This window comes from Nyctereutes procyonoides, unplaced genomic scaffold (genome assembly GCF_905146905.1).
Source record: "Nyctereutes procyonoides isolate TBG_1078 unplaced genomic scaffold, NYPRO_anot_genome, whole genome shotgun sequence".
NCBI lineage: Eukaryota > Metazoa > Chordata > Mammalia > Carnivora > Canidae > Nyctereutes > Nyctereutes procyonoides.
The window spans coordinates 17,499,650-17,523,958 of NW_026575142.1; the positions used below are offsets into that span (position 1 = coordinate 17,499,650).

Here is a 24,309-nt window from a genome sequence, read left to right on the forward strand (position 1 = left end):
AGATTGGCATGTAGCTGTCTGGATGCAACTACTCAACCCGATAAATCAGCACCAAGACAGAATGTGCAGTAGAAAAAGGGAAAAGAATGCATGGCTGGTGAATTGGCAGTTCTCTCCTTTGTATGATTCAGGTACAGCTCCAACTCTCAGATACAAAAAGATAAATTCAAGAATAAGAGATTGGCTGGAGATAGGAGGGGAAATGTTCACTCAAGGTGACCAAGAACAAGTCATTACAAATGATTACAGGAAAGAAACTACGCTGAATTTATTTGTCGAGAGTACGTATTTCTAATATACCAAGTACGGATTCAAAATAAGAGATGAGCAATGTTTTAATAAAATTTCTTGGAAGGTGAAAATTCAATCAATCATTTAAATCTACTCTGTGATAACATTCACAAAGCATTTTATAATTGAGAAAGTCTTTTGCTCTCATAATTTTTGTATGTTATTATGAAACCAGTTAGCAGGCTGCAAGATAAGGAATGCAGCTGTAAGTTGCACTAACTGGTTAAATATGTGAGAAGTTGCTATGGTGAGTATCATAGGCTGGCTTGCTTGACACCCGATTCTACATCCCTTTCCCCTGCTTGCCTCTGTTACAGAGATTGGAAACTAGTCTTTACCTTTCCAGACTCTCTTGACGCTAGGAGAGGCCAGATGATACTGGTATGATTAGTGAAATACAAGCTCAAGTCTCTTTGGAGGCTGTTTCCAGAATAAAGCCTGGGTTGAAGAAAAGCTGTTTTCTTTCCTCATTTCTTCTCTCCTGGAGGCACAGCAGGCATGCTGGGGTCATCTGGTCGGAAGCCAAACACTATGGATGGCAGAGCAAGAAGACAGACTGATCCTGATTCCTGGACATCCTTGAGCAGCTGCTCCAGCCTACCCACCTCCAGCCAGTCTGCCACATGTGAAGAAGACAGCTCTCATTTGTTTCAACCACTGAAGTATTTTGTGTAGTTGTATATGTTGCTGTTAACTATGGATGGACACCATCTTAATAGATAGCTATACATCTGTTAATAAAAATATTGAAATGTAGTACAAGTGATGCCATGTTGAAATAGTAACATGTGCTTAAATAACTTCAAAATATGACCTTGATATCTAGAGGTATTCCAAAAATATCACTTGAAAGAAAGAATTAATCACAGTCTTTTTTCAGTGTCACTGCAATGAAAAGGAGATATCGCTGGATGGAATTCCTTGCAGCTCATTCCAGGGGTTTCTGAGAAGATTCCAGGTACTCTGCTTTATTATGCTTCTAGTGAAGCAGACTTTCTCTTAGAGACTTGCTGTTTTGTGGCCATGCTTTCTTGTCCTCTCACATGATTAAATTGTTGTTAGTCACGGAATGATCTGGATGCTACTGGCAAAATATAGCCAGACTCGAAAAGAAAGTGATTGAATAAAAGGATGAATCTGAAACAGGGTAGGTCGGAAGAGATGTGGAATAATGTTACCATATAATCTGTAGCTAGATATAGTCTCAACCCAATTCTTCCAAGCCCACAGCCCAGTGACATCCCTGGTGTCCACCCAGAGCTACAACAGGCAAACCTAGAACCTGAAGATCTCTCACAGGGAAAGTTCTATGTTGAACTTACCCTTGCATCTCTGGCACATAATGCCACTTAATAAGTATTTGTCAGGTGGGTATGCAAGAGGTTTCAAGAGAAAATATAAGCATGGACAGAAGGGGTCCTCTTTGAGCTTGAGAAGATCTTAGGAGGTATTTGGAATAGTATCTCTAATTTTTCATTTAGCATCAGAAATCTTGGCACCATATAATTTGGTGTTGGAATTGTGTCACATTCAAGAAGTACATTTCAATAGCCATAACGAGTTAAAAACTAAATTTTGTCATTACATCTTTGGGAGATCCATAACTAATCCACAACAAACCTACTAAAATACTATTTCAAGCTTCTAGCCACTTTCTTCTCACAGCACAGTTGTTAAGCACTGCCCATCCCTCTGCCACAAAGCAAACTTCCCTTCTCCTTCCCATCTTCTCAATCAGCCTGTTATTATTATTACGTGTTAGATCCCCTTAGGATCTCTACCTGCAAGAAAAATTTCCTCATTAGGATATTGAAGAAGGGGAAATGGAGCTGGTAATTTAATTATAGGATGTCTTTTGTAAGATAGGTAAGTGGGAAGTCTGAGTAGTCTCATGTTAATTTTGCCCAGTGACATCAGTTAAATTATTTCATGTCTCCATGGATCTCTTTTCATGGCTATAAAAATCGGATTCTAATTGGAATAGAATTTTTTAAAGATCAAAATGTATTACATGAATCTAAAATTGTTTATTAACGTAGCAAATTAAAAATGGAGTATTTAAAAAAATTTACAGCCTTTTTCATTGCATCTGAGTAAAACTTAATATGCTCTGACTCTTCTTCCTATTTGATTGAATGGGACCCTCAGGATTGCAGAATGTCAGAGCTGGAATGCATGAACCATCCATTCTAAGCCTATTTTAAGCCTCTCACTTGAGAAATTCTGAACCGAGGCCTCCAGCGTTAACTGGCCTCCCAGCATCAGAGTGGTTAGATGTGGAGACCCACTAGACTAGACTAGAACGCAGGTCCCATGACTCCATTCCAAGGAGCTTGTGGCCAAATTCCTAAAAGTCTTTCAAACATCTATATCTGTCTTAGAATTTGCTAGCACCTACCCCACTGTGTTCTGACACCCTTTGGGATCCACACAGGGATGCGTGACACTGCCTCTTGATTGGCCAGAATAAGCAGGGCATCAATATTTCGCCACTAAGAGATAAGATGCACAATAACATCTCAAAAACACAGACAGGAATACTTAACTCTCCCTTTGTTAAGTCAATGCAACCTTCATATGGAAAGATAGCAACACGTCTACCATTTATTTCATTCAAAAAAATGTCTATTAAAAAAAAGGTGGAATTTGGAATGATTCCATAGAAAAAGAAATCTCAAGAACCAGGTGCTTTAAACGTGGAGTTATTGAGCTTGAGGGCAAGGCTGGTATCTAGGAAAGGCAGTGATATGTAAATGCACCTTTAGAAAACCTTCCCATTAATGGCAGTATGTGTGAGCAAGGATGACAATCTGGCCACTACTGTTCATAAGACACAGAGCAAATCCAGGGAAAAGTCAGTTCTTGGAAGAGAAGTTAGAGTGTGATTGGCCCAACTGATGTGCAAGGGCAGGTGACAGCTAGCCAAGGAAAGAAGCTCTTCATCTTAATGAGTTCTGGCTTTCTTTCCCAGGCACACATATGGCCTGCTGCTCCCGCAGAGTATGCAGATTGTCCCAGGGAAATGGTTTCTGCTCTCACCTGAGCCAGCCCTGGAAACGGGCCAAGATGCTGCCTGAATGAACGCTCCTCTTGGTGGGCCCTGATCTGGGCCCCAAACCCCACCCCGCAGGACCACAGCTGCCACCCTTTGCTCATTACCTTCCCCTGTCCTGGCAGCTTCTTCGGAACATAGTGATCTTTGGGGAAATGTCACGATTCTTGAGCTGAAGACAGATTCCTTTTCAGTATCATACGGTGAAATGTTAGAATAAAAGAAAAAAATCTAAGATATTTAAAAATTCAAAACAGAAAATAATTAATCGGCTTAGCGCTAACCTTTATAACCTCAATCTTTGAATTTTCTCCCTCCTTGAGAGCAATGACTTCTCTGCTGCCAAAAGAAATGAGATGTAATTCCTCCCAAGTCATTACTGTGATCTCCATCAAAGACCAGCAAAGACAGTAATTAGTGCTCCACACCAAACCAGCCTCCAATTTGACAGACTGCACTTGTCCTTTGCACAGCTAACGCGAAGCACTTCTAACTCCTCAAATTTTCCCATCAATTGCTGTCACTTGAAAGAAGTTTCCAGAATCGTTGCTTCTTGTAGACCTCTTCTGCTGTCGACACTTTTTTCTAAGAAAAAAAAAAAGTCTTTTTTTTTTTTTAATTAACAAGTGGTACCACATGACTTCAGTGTGAAATCACTATCAGAAAGCATTAAAGGTGAAGGAAGAGGAAAAATTTAAAACGTCACCTTGGTTTCTTGGCAGCACTGAGGTCCACGTATTCATCGAGAAAACTGGTTTGCAATTTCCAGAGTGGCCAGGACAGTCATTCAACTAGGCAAAATCCACAGGTGCAACTGGACACTAGGGATCTTTTTTCTAACAGTTCCTGAATACACATGGGAGTGCTGGTGTCCAGCATACAGGTGCGGGAGACCCAGATAAGCAGGAAAACTTGGTCAGAAAGTCATCCAAACTTCTAGACTGTGGTCATGAATATTGGGTAAAACTCTTCCTAACTTTGTGGCCCTGAGAGGGTTCCAGGACACAGTGTAGGGAGAGGGAACCTAGCTAGACCCCCAGATTTGAGGCCACAGAGAGCTGAGAGTCCAGGGAAAACAGGGTGGCTAGAGTTTGCAGGACAGAGTGAGAGCAAAGGACGCTGCACAGAGAGAGCGTCTTAGATCTGCAAGGGGTCTCCCTGGGAAATGCAGCAGGGTCTGCTCTTTACTTTCTTTAGCCACATGTCAGTCCTTCCAGCCCCAGAAATGTTTAGGGTCAGTTACCACACAAAGTTGATTTTTAAATTTTATTTATTTATCTTTTTAAAGCTTTTTTTTTTAAAGATTTTATTTATTTATTCATGATAGACCCAGAGAGAGAGAGAGAGAGAGGCAGAGACACAGGCAGAGGGAGAAGCAGGCTCCATGCAAGAAGCCTGATGCAGGACTCGATCCTGGGACTCCAGGATCACACCTGAGGCAGAAGGAAGATACTCAACCACTGAGCCACCCAGGTTTACCGATTTTTTTTTTTAATGGGTAAAGTTCACAATGGGATTTTCCCATCATCATACATGTCTTAGACTTTGTTAACAGTAACTTATTTTTTTCATCTGGAAAATAACATCCGGGGGTTAATTAAAGATTTCTGGCCAGGACACCTGGGTGGCTCAGTGGTTGAGCATCCACCTTCGGCTCAGGTCGTGATCCTGGAGTCCTGGGATCGAGTCCCACATTGGGCTCCCTGCATCGGACCTGCTTCTCCCTCTGCCTGTGTCTCTGCCTCTCTCTGTGTGTCTCTCATGAATAAATAAATAAAATATTAAAAAAAAAAGATCTCTGGGCTGGGGTAAACATACCTTGTCCATGTTATATGAGCAAATCACTGATGCTTCACTTTCTTCATGTAAAATAAGGCAGTTATTCATGTTGTCTCACACAGGATCATGGTACAGGTAACACTATAAAAAATACTTTTTTTTTTTTTTCAGGGAAGAGCACTATGAGACTTGATCTGTGCTGCCCAATTCAGTAGCCACCAGACATACATGACTATTTAAATTCAAATAAATTAAAAGTAATATAAAACTTTAAAATGCAGTTCCTCAACTGCATTAGCTGCATTTCAACAGTCCAAGAGCCACATAGTGGCCATCATATTAGACATCACAGATATAGAACATTTCCATGTTTGTCAAAAGTTCACTGAAGAGTGCTAGAATGTATGGTTTTATAATACTTAAGAAGTGAGACACATTTTAAAACCAAGTCTTTGACTTTCTCTTACATGAAGGTTTTTTTTTATATATGCATGACCAATTTGATCTTGAATTTATTTACAGATTATGAATAAATATAAAGCATTTAGAGATATAACTTTCAAGGGCATCTTAATATATTTTTTAAATCTCCCTTCTGTTATACTAAAGTAGGTCTAGAGAAGGCACCAATTTAACCTAAAAGGTAGATGTCCAATCAATAGGTTGTTGGAGGAAAGGGATTCAACGCTGGTCTTGAGAGCTAGTTTTATAATAATAAATTACTTTGCTTTTCTATTCAAATGTACTTTTGATTGGACAGCTTTTCAAGTCACTTGTCTTGATTTTCTTATTCTGAAAGCTCATGATATTGACATTTTTCTCCCAAATATATGTGTAGACATTTTGAATGTATGGATATATTAACAGTGAGTCAAATGAGCTCAATTCCACTTACGTTTAGCAAATAAATTGGAAGCAGAAGAGTCTTTTCCATCATTATTAAAGGGAGGCATTTTCTCCAAGGCTGTGAGAAGCTGTTCCTCTTGCTGCCTAAGCAGTTTCCATTGCAAAAGCAATTTGCCACCATATGGATCCCTCCAGGAAACTTCAACTAGAGTAAAAAGGGAAATCTCATCACTTGGAGACTTTCAGGCTTTATGGCAGATAGGGGTGGAATTGTTGGGAATTAATTATAGAAAATGAACCCACATCCCATCCTATTTGCCTTCCAAGGACCACATATCACCTGAAAGATAGCGCTTACTATGGGTGGCCGAAGAGAACTTCTCTCTGGGAAACGAGGACGGATGTCTGATGGAGTGAGCATTGGAGCAGAATTCCCTGGCTCTTAATGCTCCAGTTTTCTCACGCTTGGTGACAGCAGTCTGAGACTATATTGAGATGGAAGATTCCTCTAAACTAACATTATCAATCTCAAATAAAACTTTGATGAAGGGATCCTAGACAGCAATGAGCTCTCTGACAGGTGCAGAGGAGTATGAGATGAGACAAATGCATCACAAAGTGTGAAAAGATTGAAGTGAACTCCTGAGGACAACACTGGGGCAGGAGACCTTGAACCAATGACCAAGAGTCACCAGCTCAAGAACCGTTATTTTCTCCTTTCCCCCAAATGTCCCATCAACACAAGACAAATTTCTTTCTTAAGATAATCTTCTATTATCCCTCAGCTTCTTGCTTAAGGAATCACCTGACCACTGAAAGGTTTTAATTACCTTTAAAAACAAAGCTGTTACGTGTGTTTTATAAAAGCAACAGCATATGCTCTATAAATACATTTAGAAAGGAAACAATAATTACTTTGATTTTTAGGGGTTTTGTTATCAGCTAATATTTTGCCAAATAGTACTTGTTTCAAGTGTTATGTTTTCATAAGTATTTATGGAGGGTTTAATATATCATCACCTAAAACAATTCATGTATTGATATTCTTGAGAAGAGTTGCATAAAACTTTGTGGTGGACCCTACGTAACTATGCAAAATCTGACTCAAAATGTACTTGATTGAAATGACATAATTATCAACTTAAAGTCCAGAATTGCCAGATCCAATGAGGAAAAAAAGAAAAGAAAACCGTGGTGAGAAATTCTTAGTATAATATTAATATTCTTTCAATAATAATTTCTTAAGGTAGAGCTACAGATTTTCATCAGAGATTAACCCAATTAATGGTTTTCTTGAGTTGGAGCTTGACCTTGAGGAAAGCACTTGATTTCCTTGGCTTTGAAAGACTGGTAAATAATGTTCTAAGCAGAGCATCTTCAGCAGCATTTATTGAAATATTGGAAAGCACTACTTAAAACAGAAATCAGGAGTTAAGCAGAGGTTCAAGCCCAGACAGTAACCGGACCTGTTTCCCCTGGATATGTAGCCATATCTAGAGGCTTGCTGGCCCCATCAACACCCTGCACAGTCTAAGTAAAACAGGATGTGGGATTTGAATGACATTTCTAGAAAAGCAGCAGATTTACATGACAATCATCACAGAAGCATTCACTCTTAACAGATTTTTACTTCTTAAAAATGAAGAAACAAAGCAGTGTAATGGAAATGCACATCACAAAACCTGGGTTCTAATTCCTGTTCTGACAATGGTGTGACAAAAGCGAGTTCTTTCATAGCCCAATGAACTCCCTTTCCTTCTCTGAAACTGATGGGATTGGATTTGACTGGGGCTCCCACTAAAATGCCCACGGGACCCATAAGTGGCCTGACCTTCCTATGGTGAAGGTAACTGATACTGAGGCTCCTGTTGGGACTGTGAGAAAATGGAGAATGCTGCTTCTTACTGGGGACAATCGGTGAGCAATGGTAGATTGTTTCCAGGTGGGAAAGCAGGCCCTAAGGTACCATATTGTCAGATTTGTCAAGAAAATGCAGAAATTCAGGTTTTTATGACAAGTATTCTAGTTTTCAAATGTTGGCAACTAATTTAAAATGGGGGTGGGGCAAGGACACCATGGTGAAGGCCAAACTAAACATAGATATGGTGGGATGGAGCCTGTGGCCACAATTTTGTGACCTCTGGAAGCCTCCCATCTGCCCCTGCTCTGTGGCTCTGCTGGAGGATGGAGGAGGAATGTCCTGCTGGGACCACAGAGCACTAACCCCCTGCACAGCTCTAATTAATCTTCTTTTCACTTGGTTTCATTAACATATGAATACAGTAGGGAATCAGAGCAACCACAGTCAGTGGGATGGATGCACTTTTACAGAAAGACAGGACATAAAATAAATGCTCTGCATGAGTAGGGATCTTGATGAAATGGTAGAGCTGCAGCGTCATCAATGAGGCCCCTGCACAGAGTAGCCGGAAACTCAGCTTGTAGCCATTTTCTCCTCGGCAGCTCCTAAGGAACATCTCTGAGTTGATTGCAAAGCCCAAGCCAAAGAGCACCCCGAGATTTCTCACGAGGCCAGCAAAAGGTGTGGTGTCAATGTGGATCCAGTCAGGGTTGGCACACCATTTCTTGGCTATGGGCACAGACCACAGCAGGTCAATGTCAAGCAGTCTGAGCAGCAGGTAAAAGCCCAGTGCAAACAGAAAGAGGAAGAGGTTGGTCTTCAGATACGTGCTCAGGCTGGCTGTTTGGATGCCTGGAGTGTGTTCAAAGGCCTCTGCCACAAGCATGCCTGGGGATTAAAAAAAGACACTGAAGATGACCATGTGCCCTCAGCCCCTCAGGAATCATTCCTCTCTGTATTAAAGAATTTACCATCGTGTGCGTGATAAAAGGCTTCAGACATCTAGGTTCTACTTCTCCAAAGCTCTTTTCCTACACAATAACTAAAATACTTGTCCCATGGTCTTTTCACCATCCATGCTAGCACAAGTGAATCTGTCAGGAGTCCATGGCACTGGTGACAAACACTTTATAGGCAGAGCACTGATCTAGGTGCTCACAATGACTATTTCAATGACCATAGCCAATTAACTAAAGAGCCTTTGAAAAGGTATGTGGGGCTGAATCGTGAAAACTCAATCATGGTGAACCCTTCTTCAGCTAAGTAAAGTCCGTGGTCATGTGATAATCACTTCAGGTATATGGATGAAATGGCATAGTGTGCGGCTGGAGGGCTGTTATGAAGTCCCCCAAACCAAGACATAAGCAGACTGTCTGAGCTGATAGCTTGGGAGTTGGACTTGGCTCTAGCCACACTTCAGAGAAACCCCATCTCACTGAGAGGTTTTGTATTTATGCCATCGAATGAGACTGTGCCATTGTGTACCTGGAGGATTCGAGCAATGTGTTGAACCACTTATGCTCCCACGGTAGCATTAGGTATTAGTGGCTTGACACAGTTACCTGAGACTGGGGTACTGACTACCGGGGAGAATCTGATGACATAAAACAAATAACACTAAAGCTTTCCAATGATACAACTAAAGGTAAGTGATCATATTTACCACCAAATACTCCAAGAATAACTTGATGAGGAAAATGTGTTGCTATGAATACTCTGGAGATGCAGACACTGATTTGAATCAACCAAAAAAGACTCCAAAGAAATGACCAGGTCAGTCTACGATGGAAGAATAGATAGAAGCGTGAAAAGCAAAGAAATTCTATCACTCATAAAATTAAGGGGGGGGGCTGACACCAGATGATCTTTCTCAGAGGAATCCATCTAACTATGACATAACGTTATGATTTTAGAGTCTTTTTCCCCCAAAAATGTTTCCATGTGCTCCATAGGATTTGAAAAACTTTAATGGAGGTTTCTACATTTAGCAATGCATTAAGCTTAACTAGTGCAATACCCTGAGATTTTAGTAAGAGCTATAAAAGGAAGCCAATTTGACATCCTGATAATTATTTTAATGGAGTATGGGCAATTCAAATTTGGGGTAATTACTAATATCCAGAATGACCTAGTATGGATCATATACATATATTTTTATTTTCTGTTGTGTGTGCTTCCTCTTTATCATCTCAACTTTTTTTTTTTTTTTTTGGTCCGTAGAAAACTCCCTGGAGAGGCATCTACCACTCTGATGAAAATCACATGAGCATTTCATCAAGGTAAAATCTTCATTGGTTTTTTTTTTTCCTTTAGGTTTAATTTCACAGACTCTCAAGAGTCCTGACTCTTTGTTTTTTGACATATAGAAAATAAGAGATAAGGGAATTGATTTAGACATTGTATACTTTGGATTAGAAGCAGCAGTGTGCAAAAAGCTTACAAAAATATTAAAGTACAAGCTCATTATTTTGATAAAGAATTAGCAATATTCAGTCATAGGAATCCTTGGGGTTCTGCTGTGAATGTTTGTTCCTGACAATTGAACCAAACTGGTTCTTAAAAAAACTAAGAAATAGAGTTGAGATTTTCTAAGGGGAAGTAAGCAGAAGTTATCCACAGGGAAGAAGAATAAATAGGGATTTGATAATATTAAGAAGATAAGGAGTAGGCACTCAATAAATATCGATGGACAAAGGAAATGTTGCAGCTGCAAAAATCTTAAGGGAATTTTCGAGTTCTTTTCAAAAGAAACAAATTTTTTTCAAGGTCTGGAAATTTGAGGAAGAAATGAACTACAGAGAAAAAGGTGAAGCTTGTTTAGATTCTTTTTTGAAAACTTGTCCGTGGATAGAAAATGTTAATTTCTTTCAATTAAAACTTTTTACTGGGCAGCCCGGGTGGCTCAGCGGTTTAGCGCCGCCTTCAGCCCAGGGCGTGATCCTGGAGACCCAGGATTGAATCCCACGTCGGGCTCCCTGCATGGAGCTTGCTTCTCTCTCTGCCTGTGTCTCTGCCTCTCTTTCTCTCTGTGTTTCTCATGAATAAATAAGTAAATAAAACATTAAAAAATAAATAAAAATAAAACTTTTTACTTGTTTGGGGTTGGATAACAACACATTAGGGTGTACAACTTGCCATCTTATTAGAATAAACCTTGAAAATACCCAAATTTCTTTGGTGGTTGGTTTCTTATATTGTTCAGTACTACTCTAAAAAGTGGAATATGTGATAGTTCTTGGAAATTTTTTATTTTAGAAAAACTTCTGTATAATGATATATGTTATAGTATTTTTTAATCAATTAATTGACAAATCTTATCTCAGTAGCCTAATAATGTATGATTAAAGTAGTGTTCAGGATTGTTTTAATAATAGTTAAGTATTTCAGGAGAAAAGAGAAGGAAACATCCCAATTCCTATAAGAATTATTAATAATCTTATATTAAAGTTCTAGGTCTTTCTCAACATTATGATTCTACTACTAACACTACATTTACTAATATTCAAGTTTAAGTTTGCCTTTAAAAATATTTTAATTAAAAAGGTTGTATAGTCTTTAAATCTAGCATATATGTTACTGATGTCAAAAACACTGGCTATTCAAAGAACACATAATTTTTCTAAATTGATACATTTAAGGGCAACGTTGATTTCTAAAACTTCTTGTGAATCTTAAAGCAAGGGATTGAGCATGTAAAAATATGTGCTGATATAATTTTAGGTGGCTTATTTATGAGATGCCAAAGTGATTATTGTATTATGGAAACCTAAAGGCACTTCCAGCAACTCATTTATCAATTAAGCATTTCCAATGCTATAATGTGGCAATAGCTCTGAGCTAATGAGGATATTATCTTAAAGGAAAATATTAACTTGCTATTCATTTTGCTATTTTCGCTATGATAGAATAGAATAAGCACATTTCAACAACTAAAAATATACCAAAGTAAATTTTTTAAAAAGCCTTTCTGTATTCAATACTTTCTGAATTCACATTCCAGTGGTACAGAACCTAGAGCAAAGCTGACCTGTGCAGATAAGTGGTAAGTGACTTATCCATCCGACTGACAGTGTGGCTCAGGGCAGCTGTCACCATGACATACCAGACACACGATGAGCCCATTGCATGGCCAGATGGACTTCCTGCAACAACAAAGTGCTGATCCATTTGAAAGGTGGTTAATAAAGTATCCGTATCAGAATTGAATAGCATATTAGCCTTGAAAGTTACAAATAACTCAGAAAAAAAAAACCTCACAGTCTACATGTAATGTTTAGAAATAGAAATAAAAGAAATAAAGTCAAATTGGGGCTCAAAACACTATTTCAAGAAAAAATTTTTTCAGATTTTTCAAGTTCATCAAACTCCAAGAATCACAATGTTCAAGGCTAATTAAAAACTTAGGCTATTGCACCAAAATATGCTACCTCCTTCTATATTTTTCACACCAAATTGTTTTTAATTGATGAGAAAGTACTTGCATTGGATCCTGTATCAGATTATTTTGCTTGGGCTGAAAATTCAAACATCTGACATCATTACTAAGTTCTGCTTACCAATCGATTTACAAAGGACTGCTATGTACTAGCAGCTTCCTCTGTGCCTACCTTGTGGCTGGCCACTGCAATAGGGGTCTTGTCATTAAATAGACAAAGGAAGCTGTAAAGGGCATTAATCATAACAGAAGCCTGGAACCCTTTCTACTTCCATGCTTTCCCATGCTGCTTGATTTTTTTTTTAATCATTTACTCTGATGTTCACCACAAGTTTGTACCAAGTAGAAGTTTATTCAGATTAAACACCAATCTCTTTTTGAAAAACATTACATTAAACAAAGACAATCTGTTTCTTATAGATCTAGTTCTTTCAAAGATACATCTTACATAGTATTTTTCAGAGCCTATTATATGCTTACATGAGTTGTAAATCTTTAGAGTGAATGTAGAATACAATCTCTCTCCCTCTCTCTCTCTTTTCCAGAAAATGTCTTATGAGGTAGAACATTCTAGGATAAACCAAAGTAGCATTTCAATTGTATCAAAGATTACCGATCCATCCGTCCACCCAATCCATCCACCCATCCATCCCACATTGGTTTCAAAAAGATAAAATACACACCATCCCTGTCCTGATGGAATGCTCAGTCTATTGGAGGAGCCATGTATATGTAAAAAATTAATTATAGTACACCATGATAAATAATATAACGGATGAATACTTTTATGGGAGCAAGAAAGAAATATATTCAGAGAACTCATTAGAAACTACACATTCACTATATTCAGGTGTTAGTTTCCGGATGTCAAATGGCAAGAATTTTTGCTATGTAACAAACTGTGGTAAGGTACACACATTCTTATAAATTAAAATAACATGTAATTTTCCTTAATATACATATATAATTAAAAATCTTTTTATAATCTTAAAGTCAGTTTTCATAGTAAAGGGTTTATACTCATACAGAATCTTACTTATAAAAGGAAGAGGACCAAGAAGTCTGCTTATATGCCATATACACAAAAGGAAAAAGAAGTTTGAAAGAAAAAATTCTAAGATTAGAAATAATCTCTATTGGCAATAATAAAACGAGGAAGTCCTTACCTCATTCATGAGATTCTCAGAAAGATCCATAACAACTTTGAAAGTTGCTCAGCAACAGATAAATCAACATTTCTAGGATTTCAATATAATTCTTTTGGAATTTCTTCTAGCTACCTGTTTTTTGTTTGTTTTTAGAATCAAACCATTACATTCTTCCAAGAAATAAACGCAAAATATAAAATCATTTGGAAAGTAGCCAACTTACCCTTTTACAAAGAACAAAAGGACTGTTCATAAAACTTCTTTCCTTTTCATTAGCAATTTTTATGATTGTGAACTTTCAGCATCCTCACCCATGACATTTTCTCTAATGCCCTATATAATATCATATTGTAATTAGGTAATAATCATACATAATGATTCTCTGTTGGAGTATCTTTAGTAACACGAGGCTGCTATAATTGCTTACCTGGACCAGTTTCACATGTAGTGGGGAACTGTTCAAGGCATGGACTTGAGTGATTTGGGTAAATCTGAGTTTCTTGGACCCACCAGTAAGGCCGATGACCAAACAATATCCTGTATTTAAAGAAATATAAATATGCATACATACTTAAACACACAACTAGTGCGTAGCTGGAAGCTAGCTATCTCTCCTATGAAAATGACTCAAGCAGAGGATTAATGGGGAAAACTCATGATTAAGAGACTTTGGTTTGGGTTCTGGTCTGTCTCTTATTATAGAAGATGACACAGTCCTTTGGAATTTCAGCATCCTGGTTCCCAATAAAAACAGAGACTTTTTTCCTTGTAGGGGAACTTCCGTAGGTGCTGTGGATCCTTAGACTGGGAATATCTAAGTGGTCCCTGGAGTTACCAATCCATTCATTATGGTGCCGCTCATTTAACTAACTTCTTGTTGATTCACAGCATATGTGTTATAGCGTTTAGAATTTACTTACAAGTCAGATAAAATACATTCCTATGCTTTCTGTAAGTTCTATTTATGAATAGGTGTTTCAAGTTAACTGACATGTTTGAAAGATTTTCCAAGTAAAACTACACACGTCTGAAATGTGATCATTAAGCCAAAGCTACAAATTTAAGAATAAGCTTTACAAAAAATAAAACAAACAGAAGGCTTACCATTTAAAAATAAGATTGAACCAGTCCCCAATGACTGCTACCCATATCATCTTGGTTCCAATTGTCTGATTAAGTTGAAACCAAAGTGGAAAATAAATAGAAAAGATATTCCGGGGATCGCCAACATTGGACATAAAATTTAGAAAATTGTAGTAAGCTCGGTAATCCTTCTGCAAATGCTGAATAGCGAGCACTCCATTCCTATGAAGGAAATCCATCTCGAAAGAGGGGCAATGCTAACCATAGAGCACTTGGAGCTGAAGTGCTCTGAGGCCCACTGCTTTTATACACTACCCTCAAGGCGGGTCCAGCCATTACTGCAACCTGTGACTCTGACCATCTGTGAGAGGGCATGTCACCCCTCCTCTGCCGAAAAGCTCATCTGTTGATGATTTTAATTGGTGCCAAAGAGGTGAAATACATGCTGAACCGTGGCAAGTCGAGGGGAAATTTAGATAGAGACACAATGAATTTCTTATGCAACCTCCCTTTTATGTGCACAGTTGGATCGTGTTTGCTTGAAATTTTTTGCACAGTTCATTTCCTTCAAGGGCAGAGACACTGGCAATTTCTATGCTTGGCTATAAGACTACGCAAATAATTACTGCATGTCAAATAGCCCTTAAAGCCATGCATTTTAATTTAAAATAGACTGTGGCTCTTTGACTATTTTTATTGGGTCTTTGAGAAAAATGGATGAGTAAACATCTGGACATGAAAAATTTACGCGATATGACAGGTTATTTCCAGAATGCAGACTTTTAAATAAAAATATTTTGATATTTCTTTATTAGCAGAGAGAATATGATATATACAGGGCAGGGAAGGAAATACATGAAATATATGAAGTCTGCAAGGAAATCTATTGTTTTTTGACCATAGGGCAAGAGCGTGGACACAGAGGTCACTTGGGTAATAGAACTGTGTTAGGAATGAGTCATCTTTTTATGGACAAGAGAATACAACTGAGAACACCAGGGAATCACTCATGTGGCAGGAAGATAAAAATCAACTGTAAAGGGCCTTTCACCAATCAGGAAAATGGTTTGTTGAAAACAGAGCATTCAGCAGAAGTATAAGGGAAGAACCCAAACAAATAGGTCATTTGGGAATAAACAGAAGGGCAGCTCAGAGAGACCCAGGGGTCCTCGTCAGCAGTGAGATGTTGGAGTTAGAAGGCGAAGTCTACAAGGATTCCAGGGTCCCTGCAAAGCAATGAAGCCCCACCCAGAGGCGACGGAGGGAGAAAGTAGATCATATGTTTGCTCTCCTACCACTCAGGTCCTTGTCTTCTCGCGGCATAGCATAAGTTTCTGGTGATGAGCCCCAAGCACTGGTAATTTAAAAAATACTTGCCAAGTGATTCCAATGTGCAGCCGGGGTTGAGAATCATTACTATAAAGAAATTGATACATTATCTCTTCTCCTTTCAACTCTGCCCAAAGTCAACCTGAAAGAAACTTCAATGACATTGAAGATGTAAATTATTGTATATAACTGCATTTCCCGGTGAAGTTCAGTTTTTACACCGACTGATTATCTTCTCAAGACTTCAGAGAATCTCTCCAGAATGAAAGAAAAGCCTAATCTAATGAGAAATTTGTGAAGCTGGTAACAGTTGTATGCACACTTGGTATTGTGGCCCAGAAGAGGTGAAGCAATGGTGACAACTGAAATGCATGCGTCCTAAAGCAGGGAGTGCTGATGGTAACCTCCCTCATCAAGTTTGCTCATCTGGAAGGAGGCTAAAAAAACAGCCTGGTTTCTGTGGATGGGAATTCTGGTTTAACAGTAGAGTGGGATTGCAAGTGGCACCAGGTCATTTTTCAGAAAGTGACTTTATTTTTTTATGTTATTTATTTGCATGAGAGAGAGAGAGAGCGTGAGCAGGAGGAAGAGAGACAGAGGGAGAGGAGAGGAGAGGAGAGGAGAGGAGAGGAGAGGAGAGGAGAGGAGAGGAGAGGAGAGGAGAGGAGAGGAGAGGGAGAAGCAGACACCCTGCTGAGTGTGCTGAGGCAGGGCTCTCCATCCCAGGACCCAGAGATCATGACCTGAGCTGAAGTCAGATGCCTAACCAACTGAGCCATCAGGTACCCCCAGAAAGTGACTTTCAATGGCTACCAGGAAATGAATATTAATCTCTGTCCACAGTGAGAGACTTACCAATCTCCTTTATTATTCTTACCATTTCAGTAGGCAGAGAACCAGAAGACGTCAGCCTGTCCTGGCTCTCCCCAGGTGGAGAGTTTTGCTCTTCCCCCAGGTGGCCCAGAATTACACCCCTGGTTCTCCCCCTAGTGTTTAGTCTGACCTGAGTGATATATGTGTTGGGATAAAATCAAATGTGCTGAAAATTTCTGTTGTGTTTGAATATGCCTTGCATTCATACTCTTCCAGTTATTTGCCTTTAAAAATACTCTATTATCCAATTTTCACTTCACAGTTGTTCAGTAATCCTTGTTGTAGTGATGGAAAAATGTGAATCATCCAGGCCCAGGTCATTTCTTTAGTGTAGAGGCCCCATTTGGAAACAAAATTTTATGTCCAGACCAATCTAAGCTGTGTCCAGTTTGTTCAAAGCCAACATTGGTGAGAGTCTAAACAGTGGCAAAACAGACAAAAGTTCATGCTATGACCAGCTTATTTCTAATGTTTTCAACCGCCCAGACCTCCAATTCACCTGTAGCATCATTCTTACTCTGAAGCTTTTCTGCGTAGGCCTGAGAGAAAATCGGTTGACACAGAAGCACATCTGGCCAGCTGCCAGAGCGCTAGAAGAACTTCATAGATATAATCACCACCAGAACTTCTCTTGGATGGCTTATCCCATCATTGGACAGCAGGGCCACTGTGGTCATGAGGATTCCGTGGTTACTGTTACCTTCCCAGTCTCTACATCTTCTCTGAAAGAAGAATCAGGTAGCACCAAGATGGACACCTCAGAGCTTAAAGCTGACTCTGATTTCCATCCTTTGTGACAACCTTGCCACCCAGCAGACATCTTCTTCTCTGGGAACAGACAAATATGCAAATAATGAAAGCCACTCAAATGAGAACAAACAGAGGCTATTTATTCTCAGTTTGCTATGGCAAGAGTCAGCTACCATCCACTTGCATCTGACAAAGATTCAGAAGCAGGCGGGGAGTAGAAAAGCTCTACTGTAGAGTGGAAATAAGGGAGGCCTCACGTAAGCTCTGATTAAAGCACAAGCAAGCTGGAGATGAGTTAACTAGAAGCAGCACATTTTATGTGATTAGCTTGGGGAGCACATTTAGCATTCTCTGGTTGATCCTGAGTAGGAGGCTGGGGCAAAAAAATAGGGAAGCTGACAGTCATTTACCAAATCCTGACCATTCTGGGCAAATTATTTCAGAGGTTTTGCATCAAAATTCTGTTGTCATATTCGGTTTGGCCATTGTCCATTTGGATATTCAGTCTCTCACAAAACGAATTGAATATGTACGTGTCAGAAGCAGTTGATGTGGCATCTCACCAAGAAATAAGGGAATCCCTTGTCTATCCTCTAATTCTTATTATTCATTGGGTGAAAAAAGAGAGCATCGACTTGCTTACCAAAGATAAATGAAGTTAGTCAGGTATGCACACTCTGTATGAGGCATTAGCCTTGACTAATCAGAGTCGGTGCTTCCGACTTTTTTGTTTTGCATATTCAGGTTCTATACTTTCCATCATCTCTTCAATGAGCCATGAGGAAGGACATTATTTCTCTTTATTCTGTTTCTGAGAAGTGTTTAAGCTACATATTTCATCATATTCATTTTCTTCAGAAATGTTCCTAAACCAGAGTGTGAGTGATACCAAATACATTTTGTCTTACAATTAAAAATTCAACTTCATGCTCATTCAATCCTTCAGAGTCTGTGGACTGTGATGAATTTAGCTGCACATTAGTTTTTCATCTTAGGTAGTTAATTTAGAGAGTCCGACTGTCTCCTGAGGACTACCTCGTTCTAAAGACCATGGTATAATTAACTGAAGTAAAAGCACCTTGATTTCTTTTGCCTTTTCACAGGATCTACTAAGTCATTTATTTCCTACAATTCATCATTTTTAGTCTTTTCTCAGTTTATATGCACTTCCTTAGAGATGCAGTCTCTAACCAGCATCTTTGCCATTCCCCTGACAATTATTTCTCTCAAAGACTCTTGTTTTAAGGGATTATATTAGTCTGCTAGGACTGACACACTGTGAGAAATTTATTTTCTCACAATTCTGGAGGCTGCAAGTCCAAGATGTCAGCAAGAATAGCTTCTTCTGAAACCTTTCTTTGGCTTGTAGATGCCATCTTCTTTCTGGGTCTTCACATGATCACCCTTCTGTTGGGATGTCTGCCAGTCATATTGGATTAGGTCCCATCCTAATGACCTCATTTTGACTTAATTGACTCTTAAAAGATCCTCTCTCCAAATAGTCCCACTTTGAGGTACTGGGGGTTAGGACTTCAATATACAAATATACAAATTTTGGGGGATCAAATTCAGCCCATACCAGGGATTTAATTATAATTTTTAACTGAGGATTTGATATGAGCTTATGTATTTAATCTCTCTTTCCTGAACCATAGTGCAAGCTCCATAAAATAAGGGATCGTGTTTGCTTTGTGTGCCAGCCACTAGCATAGACTCCAGCACAAGCCCATGCAGGGGCTGATTTCCCAGGAAGCTTGCACAAGCCCCTGCCCTGGCAGGTTATTGCTGGGAGCTGCTGGGAGTTGTACAGCATATTAATCATTTTATATTCTTTTTTATTAAAGAGAGGGTCCAATATTAGAAGAGCTTTATTACTCGCAAAACCTGGACCTGCACCTGAGCCTTTCCTAGTTATTCAATACATGTCTCTTAAATGAATGAATTAATTATTAAACAAAACTTAAGGAGAGTGCTAACTTCTATTAAGAGGCTTTTAAAAAGTTTGTGAGTTCTCAAATGCATTTTTTCCACAAAGATGTTATAAAGTGACTGGGTCAACAGTGCTTTTTTAAGATGTAGAAAATTATATATAATGTTTAAGAAAAAAGTAACATATGGGAACCTGGGTGGCTCAGTGGTTGGGCATCTGTCTTTGGCTCAGGGCGTGATCCTGGAGTCCTGGAATCGAGTCCCACATCGGGCTCCCTGCATGGAGCCTGCTTCTCCCTCTGCCTATGTCTCTGCCTCTCTCTCTGTGTGTCTCATGAATAAATAAATAAAATCTTTAAAAAGAAAAAAGTAAGATATGTACACATCTGCTTATGTTTAAAGATAACAGAAGAATAAACAATTTTTAAAAGTTCTCTAAAAAGGAAAGAAGAGGATGGACCGGAGAGAAGGGGAAAAGCTAGACTTCTTTAAATATACTTATTTTCTAAGATTTGACTTTGAAACCATGCAAATATTTTACATAATTATAAAACTAGATTAAATGTAAAAAGCAGTTAATATAAAATTTTAAAAATGAAATGAATGAGAGGAATGAAAACAACGTTTACTTGACCCATCATATTTGTGAACTAGTCACTCCTAGCTCTACAGCACTTACACATATTTTATGATTTTTGTTCCCTGTGAGAAACTTCTTTTTAAGCATTTCCTTAGTCCTCCTCAGTTTGCCATCTGCCACCAGAATTGTCATAGCTTGGGTAGGGATGCTCTCCAATACTTTTCCTATGTGGCTCATAGCAAGAGAGATAGAGGCAGGAGTTGGTTCTTTTATGGTACTAATAATTTTCAAGAAGAGCTTTTCCCTTCAATAACAGAGTGTGCCTCATACACTGAGTCATTTCAAAGTCAAGGTTGTTAGGATTAAGGTCTGTTCCAAATCAGTTCATCAAATGATGGAACAAAGCCATGTCTAACCTATGCAATCCAAGGTCCAAAAAAGGGTAGATCTTCATCTCTCCTTCTCCTTTTGAAGTTGTGTTTCTCAAAGTGTGGTCTATGGACCACCTGCTTCCTGCCACCTGCATATAGATTCCCAGGCCCACTCCAGACTATGGAATCAGACTCTCTGGGATTGAGGTCCAGAAATGTGCATTTTAGTAAGCTTCCTGTGTGGTTTGTATACACATCAAATTGTAGAAGCTCCATCTTAATTCATCTCTGAATGAATGATGAATGATGATAGAAGGTGTCATACCCCTCCTGTGTGTCTTGTGTGTAGGAGACCCTTTCTTATATTACTGTTTCAACTTCTACCCTAAGGCATTTTTTCCTCAGGTCCCTTATTTGGAGTTTGTATTATTCCACCTTCATCCCCATAGAGGCAGATTTGATGTGTTTTTGTTTCCTTCCTTTGGAATCTCTTTTCCATTCTCTCTCTCAGTCTCTTTCTCTTTTATTAAAACCCATGGTAAACACTCAAAAAATATTAACTATAATTAACATTCATTATTCTTATTTTCCCAAATAGTTTGTAGAAGTGGAGTTGGCCTCCAATCCTGAAATCCTTGAGCAGGGTAGAAGTAGGACAAAGTGAAAGAATTTCAATTTTATACACAGTATTCTGTTACTTCTCCTTTGCACTCTGCCTTTTCCTCCCTCCCTCCCTTTACTCTCTCCTTCCTTTCTCTCCCCTTCTATCTCTTTCTCCTGCTAAATCCATCCTCCCACTTCTTTATGCTAAATACTTACCAAGTTCAGTCTAAGAATTAGTCACAGACTTCCCCAGTATCCTGAGAACAAAGACAACTTCAAGAGAGCAGAGCCAAATCTAAACTGTTCACCACTGCATCTTTAGAATCAAGCCAGCTGTCCTCCGCATAATAAAGGTCTTCAGAAAATTGCACAGCCACCATGCCCTTCAGGATCAAGACCTTTTCTTCCTGCTGTGATGGAACTCTCAGGTTAATTCCTCCATGTTCTCTTCAAGGACTAGAACTCTAGTGTGCCAGTTAAAGCACTTTTGAGTGGGAGAAATCTTTAAGAGTGTGTAATTTGGTTTTAATATTAGTTGAATCTCTTTGGCCACAAGGCCAAGAGTCCATGACCTCAATTTGACCTATTTAGAGCCATCAAACTTTCTGAAATCATATGCAAAATATTAGTGCATGTGCACATTACTTGGAAGAAGGCCATGGTTTCATAAGATTCTCAGTGGAAGTCCTGACCCAAAGGAGTTAAGTACAGCATAAGGTTTACTGGAATCCCATCTAATTTCCATGATGCCTATGCCCAGGATCCTCTCATGTCCTGTTTCTTCAGAGGTATCTTCAGTACTCCAATCTCCCCAGCATGATTTACTTGTCTGAATGACTTTTTAAAAATCTTTTAATACTATAGCCAGTCTCAAAGCTCTGTACTGTTGCCTTCTTTCAGCAAATTCCAATAGTTGAATAATTCCAGTTCTTTCCAAAACTTTCTTACTCTGATTCATTTAGGGTTTCCTGAGGTTTCCATTGGCAAACAGGCAGCAAATCCTGCCTGTTTTACTTAGATTGCAAACCTGTAGGATAGAGGCTAGAATTTCTTTAAATATGCTCTGCATGCCAAATATATAACCACAAGATATATTCTTATCATAAGATGAACCATTCATTCATCTCTGGGGTATAGTGCTCATTGCAGTTCAAAATCATTTGGAGATACTTGACTTTAGCTGTGTCACTGGTGCAGTGGTAGTAAACAAAACCATATTTTGGAGTCATTGACCTTTATGTTTTTGTGCATGGTCATTATCCTTTTTACTACAAGCTTATCTGCCTGCTGTAAAATAACTTGTATTTGAAATCTCTCCAGTGTCACCTTGTAATGTAAAATGGATTTATTTCAGACTGAGTTGAGACCCTAGTGACTTTCGGAAAATAATTACTTCCATTCCGGCTAGGATTCTGGGGATATTGGCATTCCATGGTGACACTATTATAAGTGACCCGGCTATCAGTCTTCTAGGTGCCCCCTCCACTTGTCTCATTGTACATTCTTTTCTAGAAATGATCATGAATTATACATTCATAAATTTTTTCTTGGATCACCAAAGGATCCAACAGAGTGGCCCATGGGCAGTACTACTCATTTTCTTCATAGTAGAGTTAAGACACTTTGCACCTGGGTTCCCATTTTTAGATGACCTAAAGAATACCTCCTGTATTTATTCTCAAATTTTACTGAATCTTTATCACCATGTGGAATGTCTTTTGTGTATTTGGAAAATGTACACTTTCTTTTCTTTGAAGTGCTGACATCCTTCATATTTTTTTATTTTAACAATTTTGACGGGGACACCTGGGTGGCTCAGCGGCTGGGCGCCTGCCTTCAGGTCAGGTCGTGATCCCAGGATCTGGGATCGAGTCCCGCCTTGGGTTCCCTACAGGGAGCCTGCTTCTCTCTCTGCCTATGTCTTTGCTTCTCTCTCTCAGTTTGTATCTCTCATGAATAAATAAATAAGTCTTTAAAAAAAATTTTTGAGGCATAAACAGACAATTTGAGAGATAGTTTATGTATCATAAAATTCACCATTGTAAATATACAGTGTACAGTTATTTGTAGTAAATTTATGGAGTTGTGCAGCCATCACCACAAAGCCGTTTAGAATGTCTCCATCACTGTGGAATGTTCCCTTGTGCCCTCCTGCAGTTAATGTTTGCTTCTACTCTCAGCTCCAAGCAAAGACTAAATTGTCTCTGTGAATTTGCCTTATCTGGATATTTAATGCAAAGAGAGTTGCATAACATGTAGCCTTTTGTCTCTGACTTCTTTCACTTAAAAAATGTTTTTGAGCATTTTTTTTTCCCTGAACAAATGCTTCTTAGTTTGCTGTAAGCCTGTGGTTAATTCCCAGGACACTAAAATGGTTGTTTTTGATCATTTTGCCCAGTTTTATAGTTACTTTTTGGGGGAAAGGATTTGATCACTTCTTCACTCCATCATACTGGAAGTCCTAGCCCTTTTTGAAATTTTGGGGAGGAAGTGAAAAGTCCCAGGTGGAATCTGGCACTAAAGGTTGACTCCAGTTTGAGTATACTGTGCTTTGATCATAGCAATCATCAGAAGAAGCATTTTCTTGAATCATCTTTTCCAGTGACTCCTGACATAGGCCATGCAGAGATCTAGAGAATTTAAAGTTTTTGTCCAAGAGTCTTTCAAATATAAGGATTTTCTCTTACCTGTTCTTAATCTGGAATCTTCCCAAAGAGTTTTCCTCACTTCTGGATTCATAGTAACTTTTAATCATTTTTAATTTTCTCAGTGAACAGATATTAAAAGTACAGGTACTAGTATTTTGGGAGTTCAGTATAAATGAATATGTCATAAAGGAATCCTTATATCCAGAAGAGTGGAAAACTTTTCATTTTAACCATGGTATTGCTCATTTTAATACTGAGCTCTGTCCCCACGATGGAAGGTATCTACTCAGCAAAGGTATGTGCCATAGGGGATGATGACCTTTCTTCTTATACCCCATGACCCTTTGCCCACTGGATGAAGAAACAAGTTTTCAGAGAAGGAGCAATGGAATTTTCAATCAGTCTGACCAAGGCTCCTATAATTATGGCTCAGAAACACCTCTAAACTGGAAATATGTGGTTACTTCCTACTCCCCACCCTACCCATATATCCCAGATAATGGTTTAGAAGCTCAATAATGGCACATAATAGAGATCCCAAAACTCCTGGTTGGGTTGAAATGAAAGGCAGGTATGTATGGTGATAGTGAGGATAGTGGTGTTGTATGGGGATGTAATGGGGGAGCTTCTGCTTTTCCCTTTTTAAAGCTGAGGAAGCGGTGCTAAGCAGAAAGAAAGCTGGTTGTTTCTAGCTATGATTGGTGGTATAGAGAGAAACCATTCACCTGTTC

At 38.9% G+C, this 24,309-nt stretch overlaps 1 protein-coding gene across 1 annotated transcript; it reads right to left on the reverse strand.

Moving 5' to 3' along the window:
• Positions 1–8,205: 8,205 nt before the first annotated feature.
• Positions 8,206–14,734, reverse strand: G6PC2 (glucose-6-phosphatase catalytic subunit 2). Its single transcript, XM_055307634.1, has 5 exons — positions 14,517–14,734; positions 13,840–13,949; positions 11,857–11,971; positions 9,493–9,608; positions 8,206–8,717 (listed from the first exon to the last, which is right to left on the reverse strand). The coding sequence occupies exons 1-5, from the start codon at positions 14,732–14,734 to the stop codon at positions 8,206–8,208; spliced, it is 1,071 nt and encodes a 356-aa protein (XP_055163609.1).
• Positions 14,735–24,309: the final 9,575 nt, after the last annotated feature.

Bases quoted from the DNA above. Each gene is read 5' to 3' on its own strand.
- G6PC2 (XM_055307634.1), bottom strand. From the start codon at position 14,734: ATGGATTTCCTTCATAGGAATGGAGTGCTCGCTATTCAGCATTTGCAG. The intron at 11,972-13,839 runs GTAAGCAATTAT...TTGTTGTTGCAG, and splicing joins TACATGTGAAACTGGTCCAG to GAAGTCCATCTGGCCATGCA. The intron at 8,718-9,492 runs GTAAATATGATC...TTTAATCCCCAG, and splicing joins TATTCTTGGAGTATTTGGTG to GCATGCTTGTGGCAGAGGCC.